We start from the raw sequence: 22,176 nt of genomic DNA, 5'->3' as shown, positions 1-22,176 counted from the left end.
ACATCTGGCCCGCGTGTACCTCACAGCCCTGAGACTCAGAGGGGCCGCTGGCTCTACCCCTGGGCCACCAGAGACACTTGTAAGCTTATTAATAAGGACTATGTTAATTACAACTTTTAAATACTTGAATAATATCTGGCCTCCACAAAAATCACCTTATGTGCAAATTTATCCTTAAACTATCAACTGAAAAAAAGTAACTTCCTCCACAGATGAACTGTATACATAAAATAAAGTGTTTGGCTTCTTAAGAAAACACATTAGTTTACAAATAGTAAACTTGTCAGAAAAACTGGCGTCTATTGAGGCCAATGATTTGCTATATTAAGTACAAACCTGCCCATCTACTTTTAAAAGCTGGGATTCAATTAGTCAGTAGCTGGATGGACCAGTTTCAGGTATTAAATGTATCTGAGAGTGAGAACACTCTTACTTACAAATTCCATAATTCATACTTTTCATTAAATCAGACAGGTCTAACCTAATTAGTCCAAATAAGTGAAGTTTCATAAAACCCTTCAAAACAGGAGTCTATTTTCCTATGCGCACATTATCTGGTCTGTTAATTTGCCAAATGGCAGCTACAACCAGTACTCAAGTGTTCCTGATGGTTGCAGAGTAAGACAAGCTGGGGGCCGCACCCCGCTGCCGTGGAGGCTGAGTCTTGCTCAAGAACCACAGTTCAGAGGTGCCCTCAGTGCTGCTGATGGAAAACCACGCTTGTCTCAGTTGCTCGGAACTGCTCAGGCTCAGGGGACCGACCCAGGTTTCTCCAGACCCCCGAGGGGCTGATTTAAAAGCCACGGCACCAACTTATTAATTTACAATGGGAGATGGGCCTGGCACAGGGATGGGGCAGGCTGCTCTCACCTAGGGGACAGCCCCATGGGAACATGTCCATGCAGGGGACCAAATTAAACATCAGAGGTTGCCGGGCTAGCAAAGATTTAAAGCAAAGGGAGCCAGAATTCCTCAAGAGAAACTTCCATGGAGCTTCCATGGAAGCCTCATTAGATACACTGCACAAATGGACAGGCTCAGCTTTCTAAAGAACAGACCTGACGTGGAGGAGGAGGCCGTGTGGGATGAACACCGCCCAACGCTCACTGGACGTCCCCCTCTGCGACACAGCACAGCCCTCCCTCCGCCAGAGGGGCCCACTTTCACAGCACGCCCTTTCTTCCGGTACTTTCCGGTTACTTGTCTCCTAGGAGACGCATCTGGAAGGAAAACCTCGGTCATTATCTGTTGGTTGTTACCATTTTCACACGGACCTCATTCCAGAATTCCATGGGCACCTAATCTGGAGAAAGTGTGTAGAATTGCAAAGCAGCACCATTAGTTTGAACTCCGGCAAAGCCATGACCGGGCCTGCTTCTGCCTGGTCAGGATGCAACCCGGCCAGCAAGATCCTACGTGGGCAGAGTCACAAAGGCTAAACCACACGTACACACAAAGCTGTGGAGTATCTGCACAGCAGCGGCACAGCATCAAGAGTCTTACGTTATATTCTACATTATGTGATACGTGAATGCAGTTCAGTCCACTGGGGGGACATGCTTTTTATTATTATGATACTGGTGGTAAAATACATGTAACAAAATTTGTCATCTTAACCATTTTTAAGTGTATGGTTCAATAGTGATAAGCACACTCACATTGCTCTGCAACCAATTCCCAGAACTCTTTCCGTCTTGCAAAACGGAAACTCTGGGCTTCCCTGGTGGCGCAGTGGTTGAGAATCTGCCTGCTAATGCAGGGGACACGGGTTCGAGCCCTGGTCTGGGAGGATCCCACATGCCGCCGAGCGGCTAGGCCCGTGAGCCACAACTACTGAGCCTGCGCGTCTGGAGCCTGTGCTCCTCAACAAGAGAGGCCGCGACAGTGAGAGGCCCGCACACCGCGATGAAGAGTGGCCCCCGCTTGCCACAACTAGAGAAAGCCCTCGCACAGAAACGAAGGCCCAATACAGCAAAAATTAATTAATTAATAAACTCCTACCCCCAACATCTTCTTTAAAACAAAACAAAACAAAACAAAAAAAACGGAAACTCTACCACCATTAAACAATGTCCCTGTTTCTCTCTCCCCCAGCCCCTGGTAACCACCCTCCTTCCTTCTGTCTCTATGAATTTGCCTACTCTGGGTACCTCATATAATTAGAATCATGCAGTATATGTGTTTTTGGCTATTTCACTTAGCAGAATGTTCTCAAGGTTTATCCATGTTGTAGCGGGTGTCAGAATTTCCTTCCTTTTAAAGGCTGAATACTATTCCCTTGTACATATAAACCATATTTTGTTTATCCATTCATCTGTCAATGACTGCTTGGGTTACTTCCACCTTTTGGCTACTGTATTGTGAATAATGCTGCTGTGAACGTGGGTGTACAAAGGCTGTGCAACACCTTGCTTTCAGTTCTTTCGGGTACATAACCAGCAGTGGAATCACTGGATCATACGGTAATCCTATTTATAATTGTTTTGAGGAACCACCATACTGTTTTCCATAGCAGCCACACCATTTTACATTTCTAATTTCTCCACATCCTTGCCAGCACATTTTCTATTTTTTGTTTTGTTTTGCTTTTTCATAGTAGCCATCCTAAGGGGTGTGAGGTGGATTTGGAGGGAAAACTGTTAAATACATCTCAAAATACTCATGTACTGAAATTCTAGTTTAGGGCTTTAGAATTCCTAGATTCCAAGGAGATGCACGCATATATCCCATGTCATTTGCTGTGCATGTCATGAGGCAGGTGGGGAGCATTAATTCCATCTAACAAGACAGAAGCTCAGAACAGCTAAGCAGCCTGTCCCAGCAGGCAGCAGGGCCAGGACCAGGCTCCCATCCCCTGACCAGTGCTCTTCCATTATACTCTGTAGTGCAACAGTTTGAGGACTATGGAAATGCAAAGAAAGGGGGAGAGAATCTCTTGGACTGGGACAATGGTGTCAAGCAGAACACCACCTCAGCCCCCTTAGGAGCCAAACTTCCAGAAGGTGGAGTTCTGAACTGTGGGGATGACCCATACCTACTATGAGTAGGTACTCCAAGGTACTGCCCAGCGTGTCCTTAAAGGACAGTCTTGTGAGGTCCATTATGCTCACCTTGACAAGCAGAGGGACTGGTCCAGAGGGATGATTCATGCAGTTTATTTGTGGGGACCAGAGGAAGTACAGGGATTAAAGAGTCAGAACCAGCTTTAGCCTGGTTGATGAGTCCCCAAATAACAACCCACAGATTTGTTTTCCGTTCCATGACAAACAAAAGGGAGAGAGCAGTACCTGTGGTTGGAGCCAAACTCTTGGCAGTTGCCTCAGACAATCCAAGGTATTCTCTAATGAGCTGACTCAGATTTTGGTAGGCAACATCCAGATCATCTACAGTAAAGAAGAGAATGTATGTTAAAGCAACAGAATTATATCAACATAGAGCCAATCTGTGGTGATGATTTTTTAACTAGATCTACTTTTATGAATATTGTGGTAGGCAGAATTCTAAGACCCAATGACAGTTCACCCTTGTATAATCACCCACCCCGGCCCTACTTGAGTGTGGGCAGAAGCTGTGAACATGATGAGCTACGACTCCTGTGATTACGTTAGGTTATGTGGCAAAGGGATTTTCACAAATGTAATTAAGGTTACTTATCAACTGAGTTTGGGCTAATCAAAAAGGAGATTATCTAGGTGGGCCTACTCTAATCGCATGATCCCCATAAAAGGAGGTTTTCTGGTTGCAGAAGAGGAAGGCAGAGACTCAAAGCATGAGTAGGATTTGATGGGCTATTGCTGGCCTGAAGATGGAGGGGGCCATGTGGGTAGGACCTGAGAGCAGCCTCAAAAAACTGAGGGTCACCCTTGGCAGATAGCCAGCCAGCAATCAGGGACCTCAGTCCTACAACCACAAGAAACTGCATTCAGCCAACAATAAGAAGGTACTTTAGAGCAGATTTTTCCCCAGTAACCTTACACTTCAAAAATAAAACTTTGCTGAAAGTTACTGACCTGCATTGACTACTGCATCAAAATATCCTGGATATTTCTGATTAATTTTAATATAAAGGTCTACTCTGGAGACAGCAAATTCAATCTCTATACGACTGAATAATCCTTTTCTCCTCAAGTAGCCCTCATATTTTTTCTTGTCCATGGGTACCACCAGGATGTATCGAGGCTCAAAATAGGAGTGTTTTAAACTTCTTACACCCTATGCATTTAAAGAAAAGATAATCAGTTAGAAACAGAGACACAATTTAGAAATCATTTAGGAGATACGTGACAACATGGGTGTAATAAGTAGTGCTGTACTGAGGAATTTATTTTACCTTTATAATTAGCTATTATTTTCCTACAAATATCCCAGGATTAGGTTACTTCTCTCTGCTCATCAAATATCACATTATCACTGGAAAAATAAGAACTTGTCCTACCTGGGTATCCTCTAACTAATCATTCTAATGCATATGACTCTTAAAAGAGAAAACTGCTAGAGACAAATAGGTATGCTCACTGCCTCTTTATTACTGAAAAGTAATTTCAATTCTACATTTCAAAAGGCATCCTTGCAGCCCCAGGAGATAGAGATCTTACCATAGAGAAAGGCTCCTCTGTTACCCTTTTGTCATCAACTTGGGCCCTTCCTGTTCCTAAACCAGCAACCTGGTTGGCTGGTTCCTATCATATCTCACAGCCTGTACCCAGAGCATGGGAAGGCCAAGCTCATGATACTCTGCTAATCAGGAGCCCACACAGCCAGGGAAGCAGTGGCAGGTAGTGCTCTGAGGATCTGGAGGGCTGGGTCAGGACTGCAGCTCTCCAGCTTCGGTGACTCTGTGCAAATCCCTCAAGCTCCCTGAGTAATCAGGGTCCTCATCTGTGAAATGGAAGAGCTACTCCAAATGGACTCTAAAGTTTCTTCCATCTCAATCCTACCACCAATAATTTAATTCAATGTTCAAAATCTTTGTTTTTGAAAATTCAGGGGGAAGAAATACAGGCTCTTTTCAAAAACAATGTCTACAAGAGTCAATGACAAGGACAGTTGGGAAAAATGGTTTAGCTGGGAAGAGTCAGGAATAAAGCCTGGTTTATGGACTCAACCTCTTGGAAATGAGTAGGAGAAAGCTCTCAGGAAGGAAAAAAGTAAAACAGGAGCCAGAACTTAGAACCATTAAACTGGAAAAAGTTAGACACAGGAGCTGGTGAGTTTCTGCACTCAAAGTTGCATTAATTTTTGTTTCTGCCTTGTCCAAGGAAGACATTTTAGGGAAAAGGTCTTTTTTTTGGCTAATTATCATAGAAACAAAATAAACCTTCTTAAGGATGTACAACCAGTCAACTGCAGAATGATAAGAATTGCAGGATTTTGAAGTTAGGAAAATTAATGAACTGGAAGAAACGTGACCAGTTTCACTGAAGCGAGGCAACACTTAGACCAATACAAAGGGCCAAAAAGGAATCCCAGTCTCCTGCTCTTCGAAGTCAGAGAGGAAAAAAGTTTTAAGGGAGATTCAAGTAGATAATAAAGGAATACCAAAAAAACCAATCAACTGTCTTTGAAGATCTCAAACAGTTAACAAAGCCACATATTTTTAAAACAAGTGAGTAGGAAATTCCTGGTTTTACTCTGGAGTTGATTTTGGAGAGACTTCTGTATATTCTAATTACAGAAGATCACTGGGGGAAGATACTGGGGAAGAGAGAAAGATCTCCTGAAATCTGCAAGTCTAAATTGATCAAGTATGAAAAGATAGTAACCAGTGAGCAGCTGGAATCAAATGGCAGCATGGCCCATGCATCTTCCCTGGAGAAGAAAGGGACAAGGTCAGTGGCAGGGCCCTGCCACTGTCCTGCGTGGACAGGGAACCAGTGCCACACCCTGTAGGAAACATTTTATCTGATATCACTTATACAGAGACCAGCGCTCTAAAAAGAAAAACGGATAATTTAGTGAGGAAATAACTTAGAAAATAAATCCTGAGTGGCAGTTTTACTCCATAGCATTTGCGTGATGTCTAGTATTGTAATCTAACTCCTGTCATTTGAATTATTTATATCTTGCTTCCCCTAAGCTAATTACAAACTTAAAATCTCACACATCTGTATGCATTCCTCTTGGGCCCAGCAGTGTGCAGCCTACACATTGTAGATCCACACACTGTAGCCCCTTCCCCAATCGCAAATATATATATACACATTTATGCATTAAAAAGAAATCGATTGAATGGAAAGGACTTACTTCTATTTCCATATGAACACAGCTTGCTAAACCATCTCTTGCGATACCTTCTATGGTGTCCCTACTTAATCCATACTTGTGATTACCATAATTAAAGGTTAGAATGAATTTCCCCTGCAATGTAAGAAGTACAAGATTTTCCTATAACAGCTGCCATCATGGAATTTAATATAAATAAAATGATTTGATGTCTTACTTTTATATGATTCCATAAAACGTATAAATATTAGCAATTGTATAAGGATGACAATGGGTTGATGAAACTTAATACCAAACTGTGATACAGAAATTCATTCAGAATTCCCAGCTGGCCAAAAAATATGAGGGTTTTGGAAGTAATCAGCTGACCAAATGTTAGAGCAGAGTGAAGGCAGTGAAGCTTATGATAAACAGATCATTTTGCTTACTTACCCACTTCCTGCCAAACCTGCACTATAAACCTTCATTACTGAGAAAGCAAAACTAATAGCTCACCCTTTGCCTCAGCTATTTAGGCTATTCCAGTACACCAGGTCTCCCCCAAAAGCTTCCATTCTCAAGTGCTTTGCATTCCCAGATAAGCCTGAAGGCCATGAATTACAGCGACATCCATAAACCTTTGCATCCTGAGATAAGCGATGAAAAACAGACCCATCCTGCTTTTCCTTATAAACATAGCTTTTTGCTGTAACTGCCCCAAATGTATTCAGCATCAGTACTGTGTGCCCTCTAGTCATCTGAGGTACAAATACTGCCTTCTCTCTGTATTCTGGAAGCCCAGTTCTTCCTGAAACTGTAGTCTCGTGCAAAAAAAAAAAAAAAAAAAAAGAAAAGCAAGTAGAAACACATCTCTCAAAATTGTTTGAACTGGACTTCCCTGGTGGTGCAGTGGTTAAGAATTCACCTGTCAGTGCAGGGGACACGGGTTCGAGCCCTGGTCTGGGAAGATCCCACATGCCGCGGAGCAACTAAGCCCGTGCGCCTCAACTACTGAGCCTGCGCTCTAGAGCCCACGAGCCACAACTACTGAAGCCCGCGCACCTAGAGCCCGTGCTCTGCCACAAGAGAGGCCACCGCAATGAGAAGCCCGCACACAGCAACAAAGACTAGACCCCGCTCGCCGCAACTAGAGAAAGCCCGCACGCAGGAATGAAGACCCAACGCAGCCAAAAATAAATAACTAAATGTATTAAAAAAAATTGTCTGACTTTTCCTTTGATGATACTATATTTATTAAACAACAAGATTTAATCTAAACTGGGACGCTGATGACAACAGAAGGAATAAAAATGTGGACATCCTTGGCCACCGTGACTCCTCAGATAACATGATTTTGAAATAAATAATGAAGTGAAAACTCCCAAGGCCGAATCCCATCAATTGAAGCCCAGCAAAAGGCAGCACCATCATTAAAAACAGTAGCAGTCAGGGGTCTTTGATACTGCCCTGTGCCTCCTGGCCCAGACGTTCCGGAGATTTGTGTGTGTGGCTGGGGGGCGGGCTGCCTGGCGGGGGGTGTTAGAAGGCCAGGAGACATACGGTGTCCCTCAGGAGGGTGGGTCTCCGGGGGATGTGTCTGTTGCGGGTGATGAGGAAAACCCCCATCCACCATAATCAGAAGACATTTATGTCATATATTCTATAAGTTAAAGGCCCAGCAATAAATATCCTTTTACTTTACTCCCTCAAGGTCATACTGTGCTCTTTGGGACAAATACTGTGACTCCTTTCCTTTTACTATCTATACTATATCTATATAGATAGACACCTGAATCTCCCGTCAGGTACGACATACTTTATCTTGTTTACTGTGACTCACTCTGTTTTCATAATGTATATTTGAATCACTTTTCAGATATATACTATGAGTTTGTTTACTTGTGTGTACAAGGGCCTCCCTCTGTGGATCCCAAAAACATCTTCTGGAAGGATGTAAGTTTGGGAGAAATCTTGCACTGTACTTGTGTATATACATCAGGCCTTGTTCAACTGATTTGTTAAGAATTGAGATGAGTTGCCCCCAGCTTCTGGAGGGTGATACTCCTTTCACCCCTTCCTGCCTGTGGATTCCTTAATAAACAGCAATAATCATATCTCAGAGACCTCCAGATCTGTGATCTTATTGCCACAAGAATAGAAGAGTCTCTGCAGGTAAGTGACTGTGTATGTGGCCTTAAGAAGGGTTCACGTGTCTGTGGGCACATGGGGGGATGATCTTTGTTTTGGGGGGGGCGTGTGGAGTGTATATGGAAGCATGTGCTAGTCTATGTGTACCTGTCAGAGTGGAGAGGTGTGACTGTCCACAGCAGGCATGCCGGGGTGGGGTGTGCCCGGGCTGTCTGTCAAAGGGTACTGTGACTTGGGAGGGGGCAGGCTGGCTAGGGGAGTGTGCGTGGAGAGGGGCTGTGTGTACAGAGGCTGAGTGTGTGGGCGTGGGTGGCTCAGCTGACAATGTGTCATGAGTTTCTAATCTCTAGGTTGGTCTCTCTTCACGAAACTGCCTCAAGCTCACTTGAAAGAAAAGAAGATCTGAAGCAAAATTCCAGTTGAATATGATGATGCCCTCACAGTGAAGTAATATATGTTAGCAGAAGCAGGAAAAATGAGTACTTCTCAAACACACAAGCACTCCCATAGAGGGTGTAAAACTAGAAGACTAAATATAGTACAAAAGTACAGTGATTTCTCAGACTAGGAACTGAACCAGACTTACTTGATTACAGATATGATAAGGTATGAAACATCAGAGGAGCACATGGGTCATTGAGAACAGTGGAACTAAATCAAGAAAAAATGCCCCCGACTCTAACAAGAGAAATTAACATCAATTTTGGGAACCAGTTGTCTTTCAACCCGAAGAGTCCTAAGAGAATGCTTCTTACTAATATCAAGATAACTCCTCAGGTTTCTCTTAACGGCTTTTAGAAATATAAAGTCTCAGAGTACCCTTGGTACATAAAACCGAACTTCTAAGACATAGCCCTAGGAGAGAAACTCATAAAGAATTTCCAAGATGTTCTTTTGACAAGATTAAAGGGAAAATGGCCTAGGGATTATAAGGTTTTTTCACTTGGGTTTCTCTGTGAATGCAAGAGAAAATACGCACCATGTGTAAAGCTGGTCATTCAAAATTAAACTCGTGGCAACTGCAGAGCCTATGCTTAAATGCTCCACAGTTATGAGCACTGAGGTATAAGCCAGGTCCATTATTTGGGGATGGGGCAGAAAAAGGATGGAGGATGGAGAAGGGGAGGGAGGGGAGCAGGGATGTAGCTGTAAGAGTATCACTGGTTGGGGCTTCCCTGGTGGCGCAGTGGTTGAGAGTCCGCCTGCCGATGCAGGGGATGCAGGTTCGTGCCCCGGTCCGGGAAGATCCCACATGCCGCGGAGTGGCTGGGCCCGTGAGCCATGGCCGCCACTGAGCCTGCGCGTCCGGAGCCTGTGCTCCGCAACGGGAGAGGCCACAGCAGTGAGAGGCCCGGGTACCGCAAAAAAAAAAAAAAGAGTATCACTGGTTGGATGGTCATCTTTCAAAAACAGAAGCATAGACTAGTCCTTAATCCCATCCTTCAGGAAGCTTCAGGGAAAAAAAAAAAGAGTGGTGTAGGATTCATTTGGTGATAGAAAAAATGATAATATAAACAAAAATAAGGCCCACGGTGAAGAGAAAATAAAAGGCTTACAGATTCATCGGTAGTGATGAAGATATGAGATGTTCTTTCTGTTTAACTGAAGTCATGGGTGAATAAGGTTGCCCAGAGCTCCAGTGAAATGGACTAGGGCAGGGTAGTTATCCTCACCTAGGAAAGACACAGACCTCAGAGAAATGAGGAAACTTCTCCTGTCTACTGTCCAGAGCTTCCACATGCATTAATGACCTCCAGGACTTAGGACTTCTCACACAGGGATGTTATGGTGGAAGGTCAAGTCTGTGTATGTGTCCAGGGAAGACCAACTGGCTGGGACACACCAGTGTGAAATGGTGTTTAGGGTCACAACAATTAGAAAGCACCAGTGATAACAAACAGAGGGAGGGGTCTCTGGACAGAACACGCCAACCCCGGTAAGTGCTCAATTCACAAGCTTGCTGCATCACATCAAGTCTTTGGGAATTGTTTATCTTGAGTAAAATCTGATCAACAGAGCAGCACCTGATAAACACAGATCTCAAGATCTTTTCACGGTGCTCTTTCTTCCATTCTCTTAAAACGTCGATTTTGGGGCCTCCCTGGTGGCGCAGTGGTTGAGAGTCCGCCTGCCGATGCAGGGGATACGAGTTCGTGCCCCGGTCTGGGAGGATCCCATATGCCGCGGAGCGGCTGGGCCCGTGAGCCATGGCCGCTGGGCCTGCGCGTCCGGAGCCTGTGCTCCGCAACGGGAGAGGCCACAGCAGTGAGAGGCCCGCGTACCGCAAAAAGAAAAAAAAAAAAAAAAAAAAAACGTCGATTTATTCAGTGTCATTGGAAATTTACAATATTTTCAGTGTCATTGGAAATTTACAAGATCATAAAATAAAGCAGCATGTGAACAATGATGTATCAAATGGTTTAAGAAAAAAAACAACTCAATAAGAACACATCTCTCAGGAAAAACACAGATATAATTCTCTTTCTTATCACTATTTCCTAATATTTCTACCAGAGAACATATATTTCTTGTGCATTAAATATAAAAAGCAGTCTTACCATGTTTAGCATTTCATCAAAAACTTCTTGAGAGATAAAATGATAATCAACCCGATCCCCTTCTCCAAAGTAAGGCAGTCTTGTGGTGTGACAGGCCCTGAAAACAGAATGTAGATAACCTCGTCTCTTTCTACTAATTTGAAATTCAAAATGGAAAAGGTTTTCGTGTAAAGTATGTTTTTAAAAATTAAAATTGATCCACAAAACATAAAGTAACATCATTCTGAACACCCTGAGTTCTGGCAGTGCTAGCCTACATTCACTTGCTATACTTCATAGGGATTATAAAACCTTTTGGATTATCGACACCAAATTTTCACTCATGGTTCTTTATCACCTTCTGAATCACCACCTCTGACATCACATCATAATACTTTAAGAAGTATAACGGTATTTATTATCCATACACTTTCCACCCAAGTGCTTTCATGCTCTCTCTGATCTATGGGGTTTTTCTGTAACGCGTCCCTCCCCGTTCCTCTGCCAGGTTAGCCCACTTGTCTTCAGGACTCAATTTAAGGGTCACCCCCAAAAGGCCTTTCCTGACCCCCTGTGGCTGGGTTCTGCACCTCTTCTTTACCCACCCGGAGCCTCAGTGCCTGCCACCAACTCCTCCCAGCCCCTTATTCAGGACCCCATCTCCTCCACTGCTTGAGGGCAGAGACCAGCTTATTCCTCATTCCTGCCACACTTATCAGTACTGTGTGCGAGCCTCCCACGGGAAGCCATGATTCCAACACTGAAGGCATTCTCAGCTCAACCAGAGAGGCCTTTTCTACCCGCTACCTGAAATAGCATCCCTACCCCAGCCCACCACGCCCCCAATTACTCTCCATCACCCAAATTGCCTTCTCTTATCTATTTTTTCCCTATCTTCTCCAGCAGGACATACAATTCATGAGGAGAGGACTTTATCTTGTTGATCTTATTGGCCACTGCATTCCCAATGCCTGGCCCACAGTAGGCATTTACTAAATATTTGTGACATGAATGAATTAATCGAACATGTGAAGTGGATGGCAGCTGTGATGAGCTCCATTTTAAGATGACTATAAAAATGACTTGCCCGAGGCCACAGAGCAGGCCAGTATCGGTCCCAGAACTAGACTATGGGGCTCCCATCTAGCCCAGGACTGTTGATTTCAGACCATGCTGACTTCCCAATGTTAAGTTCTGGGAACGCAAACTGATTTTTAGATTACCCTATGGTTTTAAAACAGGAGATGCAAGTAGCTAGACACTTGACATGCTATTTCATTGACTCCTCACAAAAAGACATGAGGTAGGTGCTACTGTTTTTATTTTACAGATGATGAAACTGAGGCACAGCAGTAAAGTAACGTGACTAAGTAACAACCACAGGATGACACCAAAGTCAAGTCCTTTTAGTATCACACTAAGAGGGTAAACTCACAACCTCAGAATCTTCTCCACGTCAAAGTCAAAGACAGACAAACTATTCTAATTTATACCGCTGTTCCCCTTCCTTAAAATCAAGAATTAGCTATACTATAAATGTAAAGGTCTTAACATTACATTTAAATTGTATACACAGGAAAGAGCACATTTTAAGAGAAGGCTGTCAAAACACCATGACGTTTGTTGTGCTGTTTGCATGCACTGGAATTTCTTTATACCCCTTGGCAGGGACCTGAGACTTCCTGTCTACTGGTGTCCTTGACAGTCAGGACAGATAACTCGCTGACTTGGCATCCTGTACCACACACCCTTAGCGTAGCCTATACACACTGCACTGAATCTGCATTTTCCAACAAAGGAATTGAGTAGCAGGGATTTTTTCAGAATTTCTAAAAGGAAGACAAAGCAAAGAAGCAATCTGAAGCTTCGAGGCAGGTAAATAAAGAGATGGCTTCACTGACATGGAGAAAGCTATGACAGAACCAGCATCCACTACGGAACTTTCTATTAAGAAGGACCTAAGATGACCTGCTGTTTTTTGAATCTGTCATCCAATTTTCACACATGGAAATGTTCGCTGTGTAGTATGGTGCCCAAATATGAATGTCTTAAAAAGGAAATACTTCATAGTGAAAGCAATGTTTCACTAAACTCAGAAAAACAATGACGCCAGATTTTAAACGAAGAAATTTGCTCGGGCCATCACCTTCAACATCGTTCCTCTCTCCTGTCTAAACATAATTTCAATTGTAATTTACATTTCCATGAGTTTATTATTTACTAGCTAAATCATGGTAAATTAATTAAATCATGGTTTGTAATGGGAGCCATACTCCCTGTTAGTTTCATTGAACAGAAAAAAGAGCTGTGTTAGCGAATAACCCCAGAATACAACACGGGCACTAAAAGTCTAAGGGTGAGTCAGACATTCTTAAAGGCCAATTCACTGGCCAGCTGTCACTGAGGATCCTAACAAACCAAGTCCATGGAGAGGAGGAGATGATCAGGAGGGAAAGGAATCTGGAAGGCTAGGCCAAATAATGAAATATTAGTAAATCCAGGAAAATGTAAGAGGAAGAAGAAACAATGTCTAAGAAGAGCTAGCAGGCAGCTGAGGAAGTAGAAATTTTTTCGGTGTGATTCAGAAGCATGCAGATTTAGAATCTCAACTCTGGACCAGATTGCTTCAAGAAATAATGAACTTGTTACTGCAGATATTTAGGCAGAGGCTTAGCTGTGAGCACATCCAAATTCAAGGACATTTATAGCATGCCATACTGTTAGTAAGGGAACTCTTTCACTGGGTGTCCACAAAAGCGCAGGTGTTCCTAGGGCATTTGGTAGGCAAATTAAATTGGTCCCAATGCCCAATGCAAACATATGTCAATAAACTGCTGGACACAATTTAAGAGATCACAAACAGAGAAGATTCCAGCACGTACTGTGTCTGAGTATCAAATTCCAGGAAGCCACTACTCTGTCCATTTTCCAGTAACTGCATACCACTTTCTAATTCATGCCATTATCACCTGTCACTATATCCTAACCAGTCTCCTCATCTCCAGCCTTCCCTCCCCAAGCCCTCTCCCAAACTGCCCACAGGGGACACTTTCTAAAATGCAGCTGTGATCATGACACTCCCCTGCTTAGAGACCCCTTATGATCAGACCCCTGTCTGTTTTTCTGGTCTTCTGCCATCTTCCTCCATGCTTCAAGCTTAGCCACACTACAGTGTACTTCCAGTGAGTCAAATGTGCCAGGCTTCCCTGGTGGCACAGTGGTTAAGAATCCGCCTGCCAATGCAGGGGACACGGGTTTGAGCCCTGGTCCGGGAAGATCCCACATACCGTGGAGCAACTAAGCCCGTGTGCCACAACTACTGAGCCTGTGTGCCACAACTACTGAAGCCGGCGTGCCTAGAGCCCATGCTCCACAACAAGAGAAGCCACCACGATGAGAAGCCCATGAACCTCAACGAAAGAGTAGCCCCTGCTTGCCGCAACTAGAGAAAGCCTGTGCGCAGCAACAAAAACCCAACGCAGCCAGAAAACTCAAATGTGCCTGTTGTTCTTTCTGCCTGGATCTCAGGCACCCATCCCCCCCTGCCTCAAATCTCACATCCCACTTATCTTTTATTTCTCCTGTCACAGAGGCTCTTTACTTGCCTTATCACAGCACCCATCAAACTGTCTTGTTAGCATTTACTTATCTAATCTCAGAGTAGAGTGTAAGCTGCCAGGAGGGCAAGACCCATGTCTGCTTGTTTTACAGTTTTATCACTGGTACAATGCACATGGATGGTGCTCAAGAAACACTGACTGAAGGAATAAATAAACAATTCTACTAGTCTGTCACACCTGTATAAAGAGACATTAGATTAGATGGCACTTGGGGAGCTGTAGCTCATACCATGTCATTTAGCTAAATAGCAGCAGGCTTTTACTTTACCGTATTATAGTGCTAAAAATAAAATATAGTTAGTAGTCAACATCATGAAAAAGGTTACACAAATAGATTGCTATGAAATAGAGATCTAAGGAAGAAGTATACAGTTTTGCTTTCATGACTATTCAGATCACTTTCCAGGCCTTAAATCTGGAAGATGAACAGGCGTGCTGGTATTGTTTTCTGTTTCTCTCATTACCCAGCACTTTTCTAGGAAGCCACTGATTTGTATGGTACTCTTAAGATTGGAAATAAATGGAGAGACTCTGAAGGCAGTAAATGCCTATCTCTAGACCACTTATAACTAATACAAGTAAAGAAAGAACATCCAACCTATTTCTAAAACCAAGAACAAACAGTAAAATCAGATCCTTGAAAAAGAGCACAATCTCTCAGCCACTCTAATATTTGTTACACCACCGAGCCATGTTTTTAATATTTATACAACGGGATATGCAACTTAGCATGTGAAAATTTCATTGAATGTCTTGGTCTTGGGTGAATGCAATTTAAATAAGAAGACAAAATGCTGGGAGAAAATGAGAAAAATAGGAGGAAAAGAAAAGATTCAAGCAAATGGCAGAGAAATGAGACTGTATTCAGGCCTTTTCCCCCCATTTAATTAAAAATCAATAAAATATATGTTGGATAAAGAATAAAATGGAAGAAAATTTAAACAAGAGCAATCACCAGTCCCTCCCATCAGGAAACTTGCACAAGCCTCTTAGATAGCCTCATCCACCAGAGGGCAGACAGCAGAACCAAGAAGAACTACAATCCTGCAGCCTGTGAAACAAAAACCACATTCACAGAAAGAAAGACAAGATGAAAAGGCAGAGGACTATATACCAGATGAAGGAACAAGATAAAACCCCAGAAAAACAACTAAATGAAGTGGAGATAGACAACCTTCCAGAAAAAGAATTCAGAATAATGATAGTGAAGATGATCCAGGTCCTCGGAAAAACAATGGAGGCAAAGATCGAGAAGATGCAAGAAATGTTTAACAAAGACCTAGAAGAATTAAAGAACAAACAAACAGAGATAAACAATACAATAACTGAAATGAAAAATACACTAGAAGGAATCAATAGCAGAATAACTGAGGCAGAAGAACGGATAAGTGACCTGGAAGACAGGATGATGGAATTCACTGCTACAGAACAAAATAAAGAAAAAAGAATGAAAAGAAATGAAGACAGACTAAGAGACATCTGGGACAACATCAAATGCAACGACATTCACATTATAGGGGTCCCAGAAGGAGAAGAGAGAGAGAAAGGACCAGAGAAAATATTTGAAGAGATTATAGTCGAAAATTTCCCTAACATAGGAAAGGAAATAGCCACCCAAGTCCAGGAAGCGCAGTGAGTCCCATATAGGATAAGCCCAAGGAGAAACACATTGACACACATAGGAGTCAAACTGGCAAAAATTAAAGACAAAGAAAAATTATTGAAAGCAGCAAGGGAAAAATGACAAATAACATACAATGGAACTCCCATAAGGTTAACAGCTGATTCTCAGCATAAACTCTACAAGCCAGAAGAGAGTGGCATGATATACTTAAAGTGATGAAAGGGAAGAACCTACAACCAAGATTACTCTACCCGGCAAGGATCTCATTCAGATTTGATGGAGAAATCAAAAGCTTTACAGACAAGCAAAAGCTAAGAGAATTCAGCACCACCAAACCAGCTCTACAACAAATGCTATAGGAACTTCTCTAAGTGGGAAACACAAGAGAAGAAAAGGACCTACAGAAACGAACCCAAAACAATTAAGAAAATGGTCATAGGAACATACATATCGATAATTACCTTAAACGTGAATGGATTAAATGCTCCAACCAAAAGACACAGGCTTGCTGAATGGATACAAAAACAAGTCCCATTATATGCTGTCTACAAGAGACCCACTTCAGACCTAGGGACACATACAGACTGAAAGTGAGGGGATGGAAGAAGATATTCCATGCAAATGGAAATCAAAAGAAAGCAATACTCATTGGAGTAGCAATACTCATATCAGATAAAATAGACTTTAAAATAAAGAATGTTACAAGAGACAAGGGAGGACACTACATAATGATCAAGAGATCAATCCAAGAAAAAGATACAACAATTATAAATATATATGCACCCAACATAGGAGCACCTCAACACATAAGGCAACTGCTAACAGCTATAAAAGAGGAAATCAACAGTGACACAGTAATAGTGGGGGACTTTAACACCTCATTTACACCAATGGACAGATCATCCGAACAGAAAATTAATAAGGAATGACACAGGAGACCAGATAGATTTGATTGATATTTATAGGACATTCCATCCAAAAACAGATTACACCTTCTTCTCAAGTGTGCACGTAACATTTTCCAGGACAGATCACATCTTGGGTCACAAATTAAGCCTCAATAAATTTAAGAAAACTGAAATCATATCAAGCATCTTTTCTGACCACAATGCTATGAGATTAGAAATAGATTACAGGGAAAAAAACGTAGAGAACACAAACATATGGAGGTTAAACAATAGGTTACTAAATACCCAAGCAATCACTGAAGAAATCAAAGAGGAAATCAAAAAATACCTAGAGACAAATGACAATGAAAACAGGACGATCCAAAACCTACGGGATGCAGCAAAAGCCATTCTAAGCGGGGAACTTATAACAATACAATCCTACTTCAGGAAACAAGAAAATATGCAAATAAACAACTTAACCATACACCAAAGGAACTAGAGAAAGAAGAACAAACAAAACCCAAAGTGAGCAGGAGGAAAGAAATCATAAGGATCAGAGGAGAAATAAATGCAATGGCAACAAAGAAAACAATAGCAAAGATCAATAAAACTAAAAGCTGGTTCTTTGACAACATAAACAAAATTGATAAACCATTAGCCAGACTCATCAAGAAAAAGAGGGAGAGGACTCAAATCACTAAAATTAGAAATGAAAAAGGAGAAGTTACAACAGACACTGCAGAAATACAAAGCATCCTAAGAGACTACTACAAGCAACTCTATGCCAATAAAATGGAAACCTGGAAGAAATGGACAAATTCTTAGAAAGGTAGAACCTCCCAAGACTGAACCAGGAAGAAACAGAAAATATGAACAGACCAATCACAAGTAATGAAATTGAAACTGTGATTAACAATCTCCCAACAAACAAAAGTCCAGGACCAGATGGCTTAACAGGTGAATTCTATCAAACATTTAGAGAAGAGCTAACACCCATCCTTCTCAAACTCTTCCAAAAATTGCAGAGGAAGGAACACTCCCAAACTCATTCTATGAGGCCACCATGACCCTGATACCAAAACCAGACAAAGATACTATAAAAAAAGAAAATTACAGACCAATGTCACTGATGAATATAGATGCAAAAATCCTCAACAAAATACTAGCAAACAGAATCCAACAATGCATTAAAAGGATCATACACCGTGATCAAGTGGGATTTATCCCAGGGATGCAAGGATTCTTCAATATATGCAAATCAATCAATGTGATACACCATAGTAACAAACTGAAGAATAAAAACCATATGATCATCTTGCTAGATGCAGAAAAAGCTTTTGACAAAATTCAACACCCATTTATGATAAAAACTCTCCAGAAAGTGGGCATAGAGGGAACCTACCTCAACATAATAAAGGCCATATATGACAAACCCACAGCAAACATCATTCTCAATGGTGAAAAACTGAAAGCATTTCCTCTAAGATTAGGAGCAAGACAAGGGTGTCCACTCTCACCACTATTATTCAACATAGTTTTGGAAGTACTAGCAATAGCAATCACAGAAGGAAAAGAAATAAAAGGAATACAAATGGGAAAAGAAGAAGTAAAACTGTCACTGTTTGCAGATGATATGATACTATACATAGAGAATCCTACAGATGCCACCAGAAAACTACTAGAGCTAATCAATGAATTTGGTAAAGTTGCAGGATACAAAATTAATGCACAAAAATCGCTTGCATTCCTATACACCAATGATTGAAAACCTGAGAGAGAAATTAAGGAAACACTCCCATTTACCACTGCAACAAAAAGAATAAAATACCTAGGAATAAACCTACCTAGGGAGACAAAAGACCTGTATGCAGAAAACTATAGGACACTGATGAAAGAAATTAAAGCTGATACAAACAGATGGAGAGATACACCATGTTCTTGGATTGGAAGAATCAATAGTGTGAAATGACTATACTACCCAAAGCAATCTACAGATTCAATGCAATCCCTATCAAATTACCAATGGCATTTTTTATAGAAGTAGAACAAAAAATCTTAAAATTTGTATGGAGACACAAAAGACCCCGAATAGTCAAAGCAGTCTTGAGGGAAAAAAACGGAGCTGGAGGAATCAGACTCCCTGACTTCAGACTCTACTACAAAGCTACAGTAATCAAGACAATATGGTACTGGCACAAAAACAGAAACATAAATCAATGGAACAAGATAGAAAGCCCAGAAATAAACTCACACACCTATGGTCAACTAATCTATGACAAAGGAGGCAAGGATATACAATGGAGAAAAGACAGTCTCTTCAATAAGTGGTGCTGGGAAAACTGGACAGCTACATGTAAAAGAATGAAATTAGGGCTTCCCTGGTGGCGCAGTGGTTGAGAGTCCGCCTGCCGATGCAGGGGACACGGGTTCGTGCCCTGGTCTGGGAAGATCCCACATGCCGCGGAGCGGCTGGGCCCGTGAGCCATGGCTGCTGAGCCTGCGCGTCCAGAGCCTGTGCTCCGCAACGGGAGAGGCCACAACAGTGAGAGGCCCGCGTACCGCAAAAAATAAATAAATAAATAAATAAATAAATAAATAATTAAAAAAAAAAAGAATGAAATTAGAACACTCCCTAATACCATACACAAAAATAAACTCAAAATGGATTTGAGACCTAAATGTAAGAGCGGACACTATAAAACTCTTAGAGGACAACATAGGAAGAACACTCTTTGACATAAATCACAGCAAGATCTTTTTTGATCCACCTCCTAAAGTAATGGAAAGAAAAAGAAAAAGAAACAAATGGGACCTAATGAAACTTCAAAGCTTTTGCACACCAAAGGAATCCATAAACAAGACGAAAAGACAACCCTCAGAATGGGAGAAAATATTTGCAAATGAATCAACAAAGGATTAATCTCCAAAATTTATAAACATGCAGCTCAGTATTAAAGAAACAAACAACCCATTCCAAAAACGGGCAGAAGACCTAAATAGACATTTCTCCAAAGAAGACATACATATGGCCAAGAAGCACATGAAAAGCTGCTCAACATCACTAATTATTAGAGAAATGAAAATCAAAACTACAATGAGGTATCACCTCACACCAGTTAGAATGGGCATCATCAGAAAATCTACAAACAACAAATGCTGGAGAGGGTGTGGAGAAAAGGGAACCCTCTGGAATGTTGGTGGGAATGTAAATTGATACAGCCACTATGCAGAACAGTATGCAGGTTCCTTAAAGAACTAAAAATAGAATTACCATATGACCCAGCAATCCTACTACTGGGCATATACCCTGAGAAAACTGTAATTCAAAAAAAGTCATGTACCAAAATGTTCATTGCAGCATTATTTACAATAGCCAGGTCATGGAAGCAACTTAAATGCCCATCGACAGATGAATGGATAAAGAAGATGTGGTACATATATACAATGGAATATTACTCAGCCATAAAAAGGAACGAAATTGGGTCATCTGTAGAGACATGGAAGGATCTAGAGACTGTCATACAGAGTGAAGTAAGTCAGAGAGAGAAAAACAAATATCGTACATTAACGCATATATGTGGAACCTAGAAAAATGGTACAGATGAACCGGTTTGCAGGACAGAAATTGACACAGATGTAGAAAACAAACGTATGGACACTAAGGGTGGAAAGCGGCAGGGGGGTGGGGTGGTGGTGGTGTGATGAATTGGGAGATTGGGATTTTCATGTATACAGTGATGTGTATAAAATGGATGACTAATAAGAACCTGCTGTATAAAAAAATTAAATTAAATTAAATTCAAAAAATAAATAAATAAAATAAGCAAGAGCAATGACTTGCCCCTGAGGATGTGTTTTGGTTTTATCATTTGTTTTAATTAGAAAGTTGCTGCATATAATAGTAGTACTATCTGACTTTCTCAATGCTTGAAATTACTAGCTCCCTAATACCTTTTCTTATCCAGTGATATGCCCTCTGATCCTTGCTTTGGTGAATGATGTGCTATTGAACAAGCCCTGACCTCTGCCCCTATGAGGGTGCCCGTGCATGGTTAGGCAAGGCTCCTGAGCCTGTGAGGGAGGTGGATGCATGAGTGGGGGGTATTTATGGGTGTCTTTCCTCTTGCCACTAATCTCATTCAGAGGAGAAAAACAGCAGTGGCAACAGTAACAGTATAGGAGCAGGAAGCTAATTTTAGGATTATGTTTTGTCATCTTGTGCCTCCACACAAACTGCGTATGATGCTAACTGAGGTCTGAGTCCCCGACCAGATTACAAGTTTCATTAAGGCAAGGGCCTCACCAATCTTGTTCCCACTGTATCTTCAGGAGCTATCACATGGGAAGAACTCAATAAATATTTATTGAAAGAATGGATGAACAAATGAATGAATCCCCTCATCTCTCCATGTATCCATCAGTGGAGGTTGGGAAAAACCACCTATGCTTCTTACCACAGTTATTTCCCACTAAATTTTGCATATAATACCATTAATTCATTCATCCATCCATTCAATCACTTAGGTCTTTCATTTAGCAAATATTTCTCTTGCATTTATTAAGTTCCTGGCCTTCTGCTGAACAATGAGAACTCAGTGGTGAGCAAAGCTGACACTGGTCCCCACCCTCATTGGGCTTACAGTCGAGCAGGGGAAACAGGCATTAAATACATCATCCCAAGCATGACGGATAGACATTCTAATAGGGGAAAAGCAGGATTTAATGAAAATGAACATTGAGGGGGCCTATCCAGGTGAGAATGTTGAGGCCACTGGATCAGAATCTTGATGATGAGTTAATAAACACCTCTAAGAACACATCTGGCCCAGCGTGCCTCAGAGCGCATATCACAAACAAATATGAATGATAGGCTATGAACCATTTGCAACAGAATTGGTGTCAGAGATGTAAAAGGACTTCTAACCAGGGAAAGCTTTGGTTTATGTAAGTCACTTTGGTTTGCTGAAAGGTTCCAGGTTTACACATTAGCACGATAGTCAGGATACACCTTTTTGCCCTAATTTGATTGTCCATTCACTGTGCTCCACTTATCTTTTAAAACAAGTTCAGTACCGCTGTATGAGCATAATGACACTCCGTACTTTTTAATTCTGATATTAAGTTTTAATTTATTTTGGTTGCTTCAGGGTGTTTAG

The 22,176-nt window shown here is 41.7% G+C and overlaps 1 protein-coding gene across 3 annotated transcripts in view; it reads right to left on the bottom strand.

Moving 5' to 3' along the window:
• Nucleotides 1–22,176, bottom strand: part of LRGUK (leucine rich repeats and guanylate kinase domain containing) — a 119,741-nt gene that overhangs the window by 38,194 nt on the left and 59,371 nt on the right. For all 3 annotated transcript variants that reach the window (XM_081244857.1, XM_081244858.1, XM_081244859.1), the window contains 4 exons: nucleotides 10,908–11,004; nucleotides 6,244–6,357; nucleotides 4,011–4,212; nucleotides 3,288–3,383 (listed from right to left, as the gene is read on the bottom strand). In XM_081244857.1, coding sequence (XP_081100983.1) covers nucleotides 3,288–3,383; nucleotides 4,011–4,212; nucleotides 6,244–6,357; nucleotides 10,908–11,004 — 509 coding nt within the window. The remainder of the gene's footprint in view (nucleotides 1–3,287; nucleotides 3,384–4,010; nucleotides 4,213–6,243; nucleotides 6,358–10,907; nucleotides 11,005–22,176) is intronic.

This window comes from Mesoplodon bidens (assembly GCF_964165515.1).
Source record: "Mesoplodon bidens genome assembly, chromosome: 9".
Classification (NCBI taxonomy): domain Eukaryota; kingdom Metazoa; phylum Chordata; class Mammalia; order Artiodactyla; family Ziphiidae; genus Mesoplodon; species Mesoplodon bidens.
Note: the sequence above shows the minus strand (reverse complement) of the source record. Positions and strands in the feature narration are given on the sequence as shown.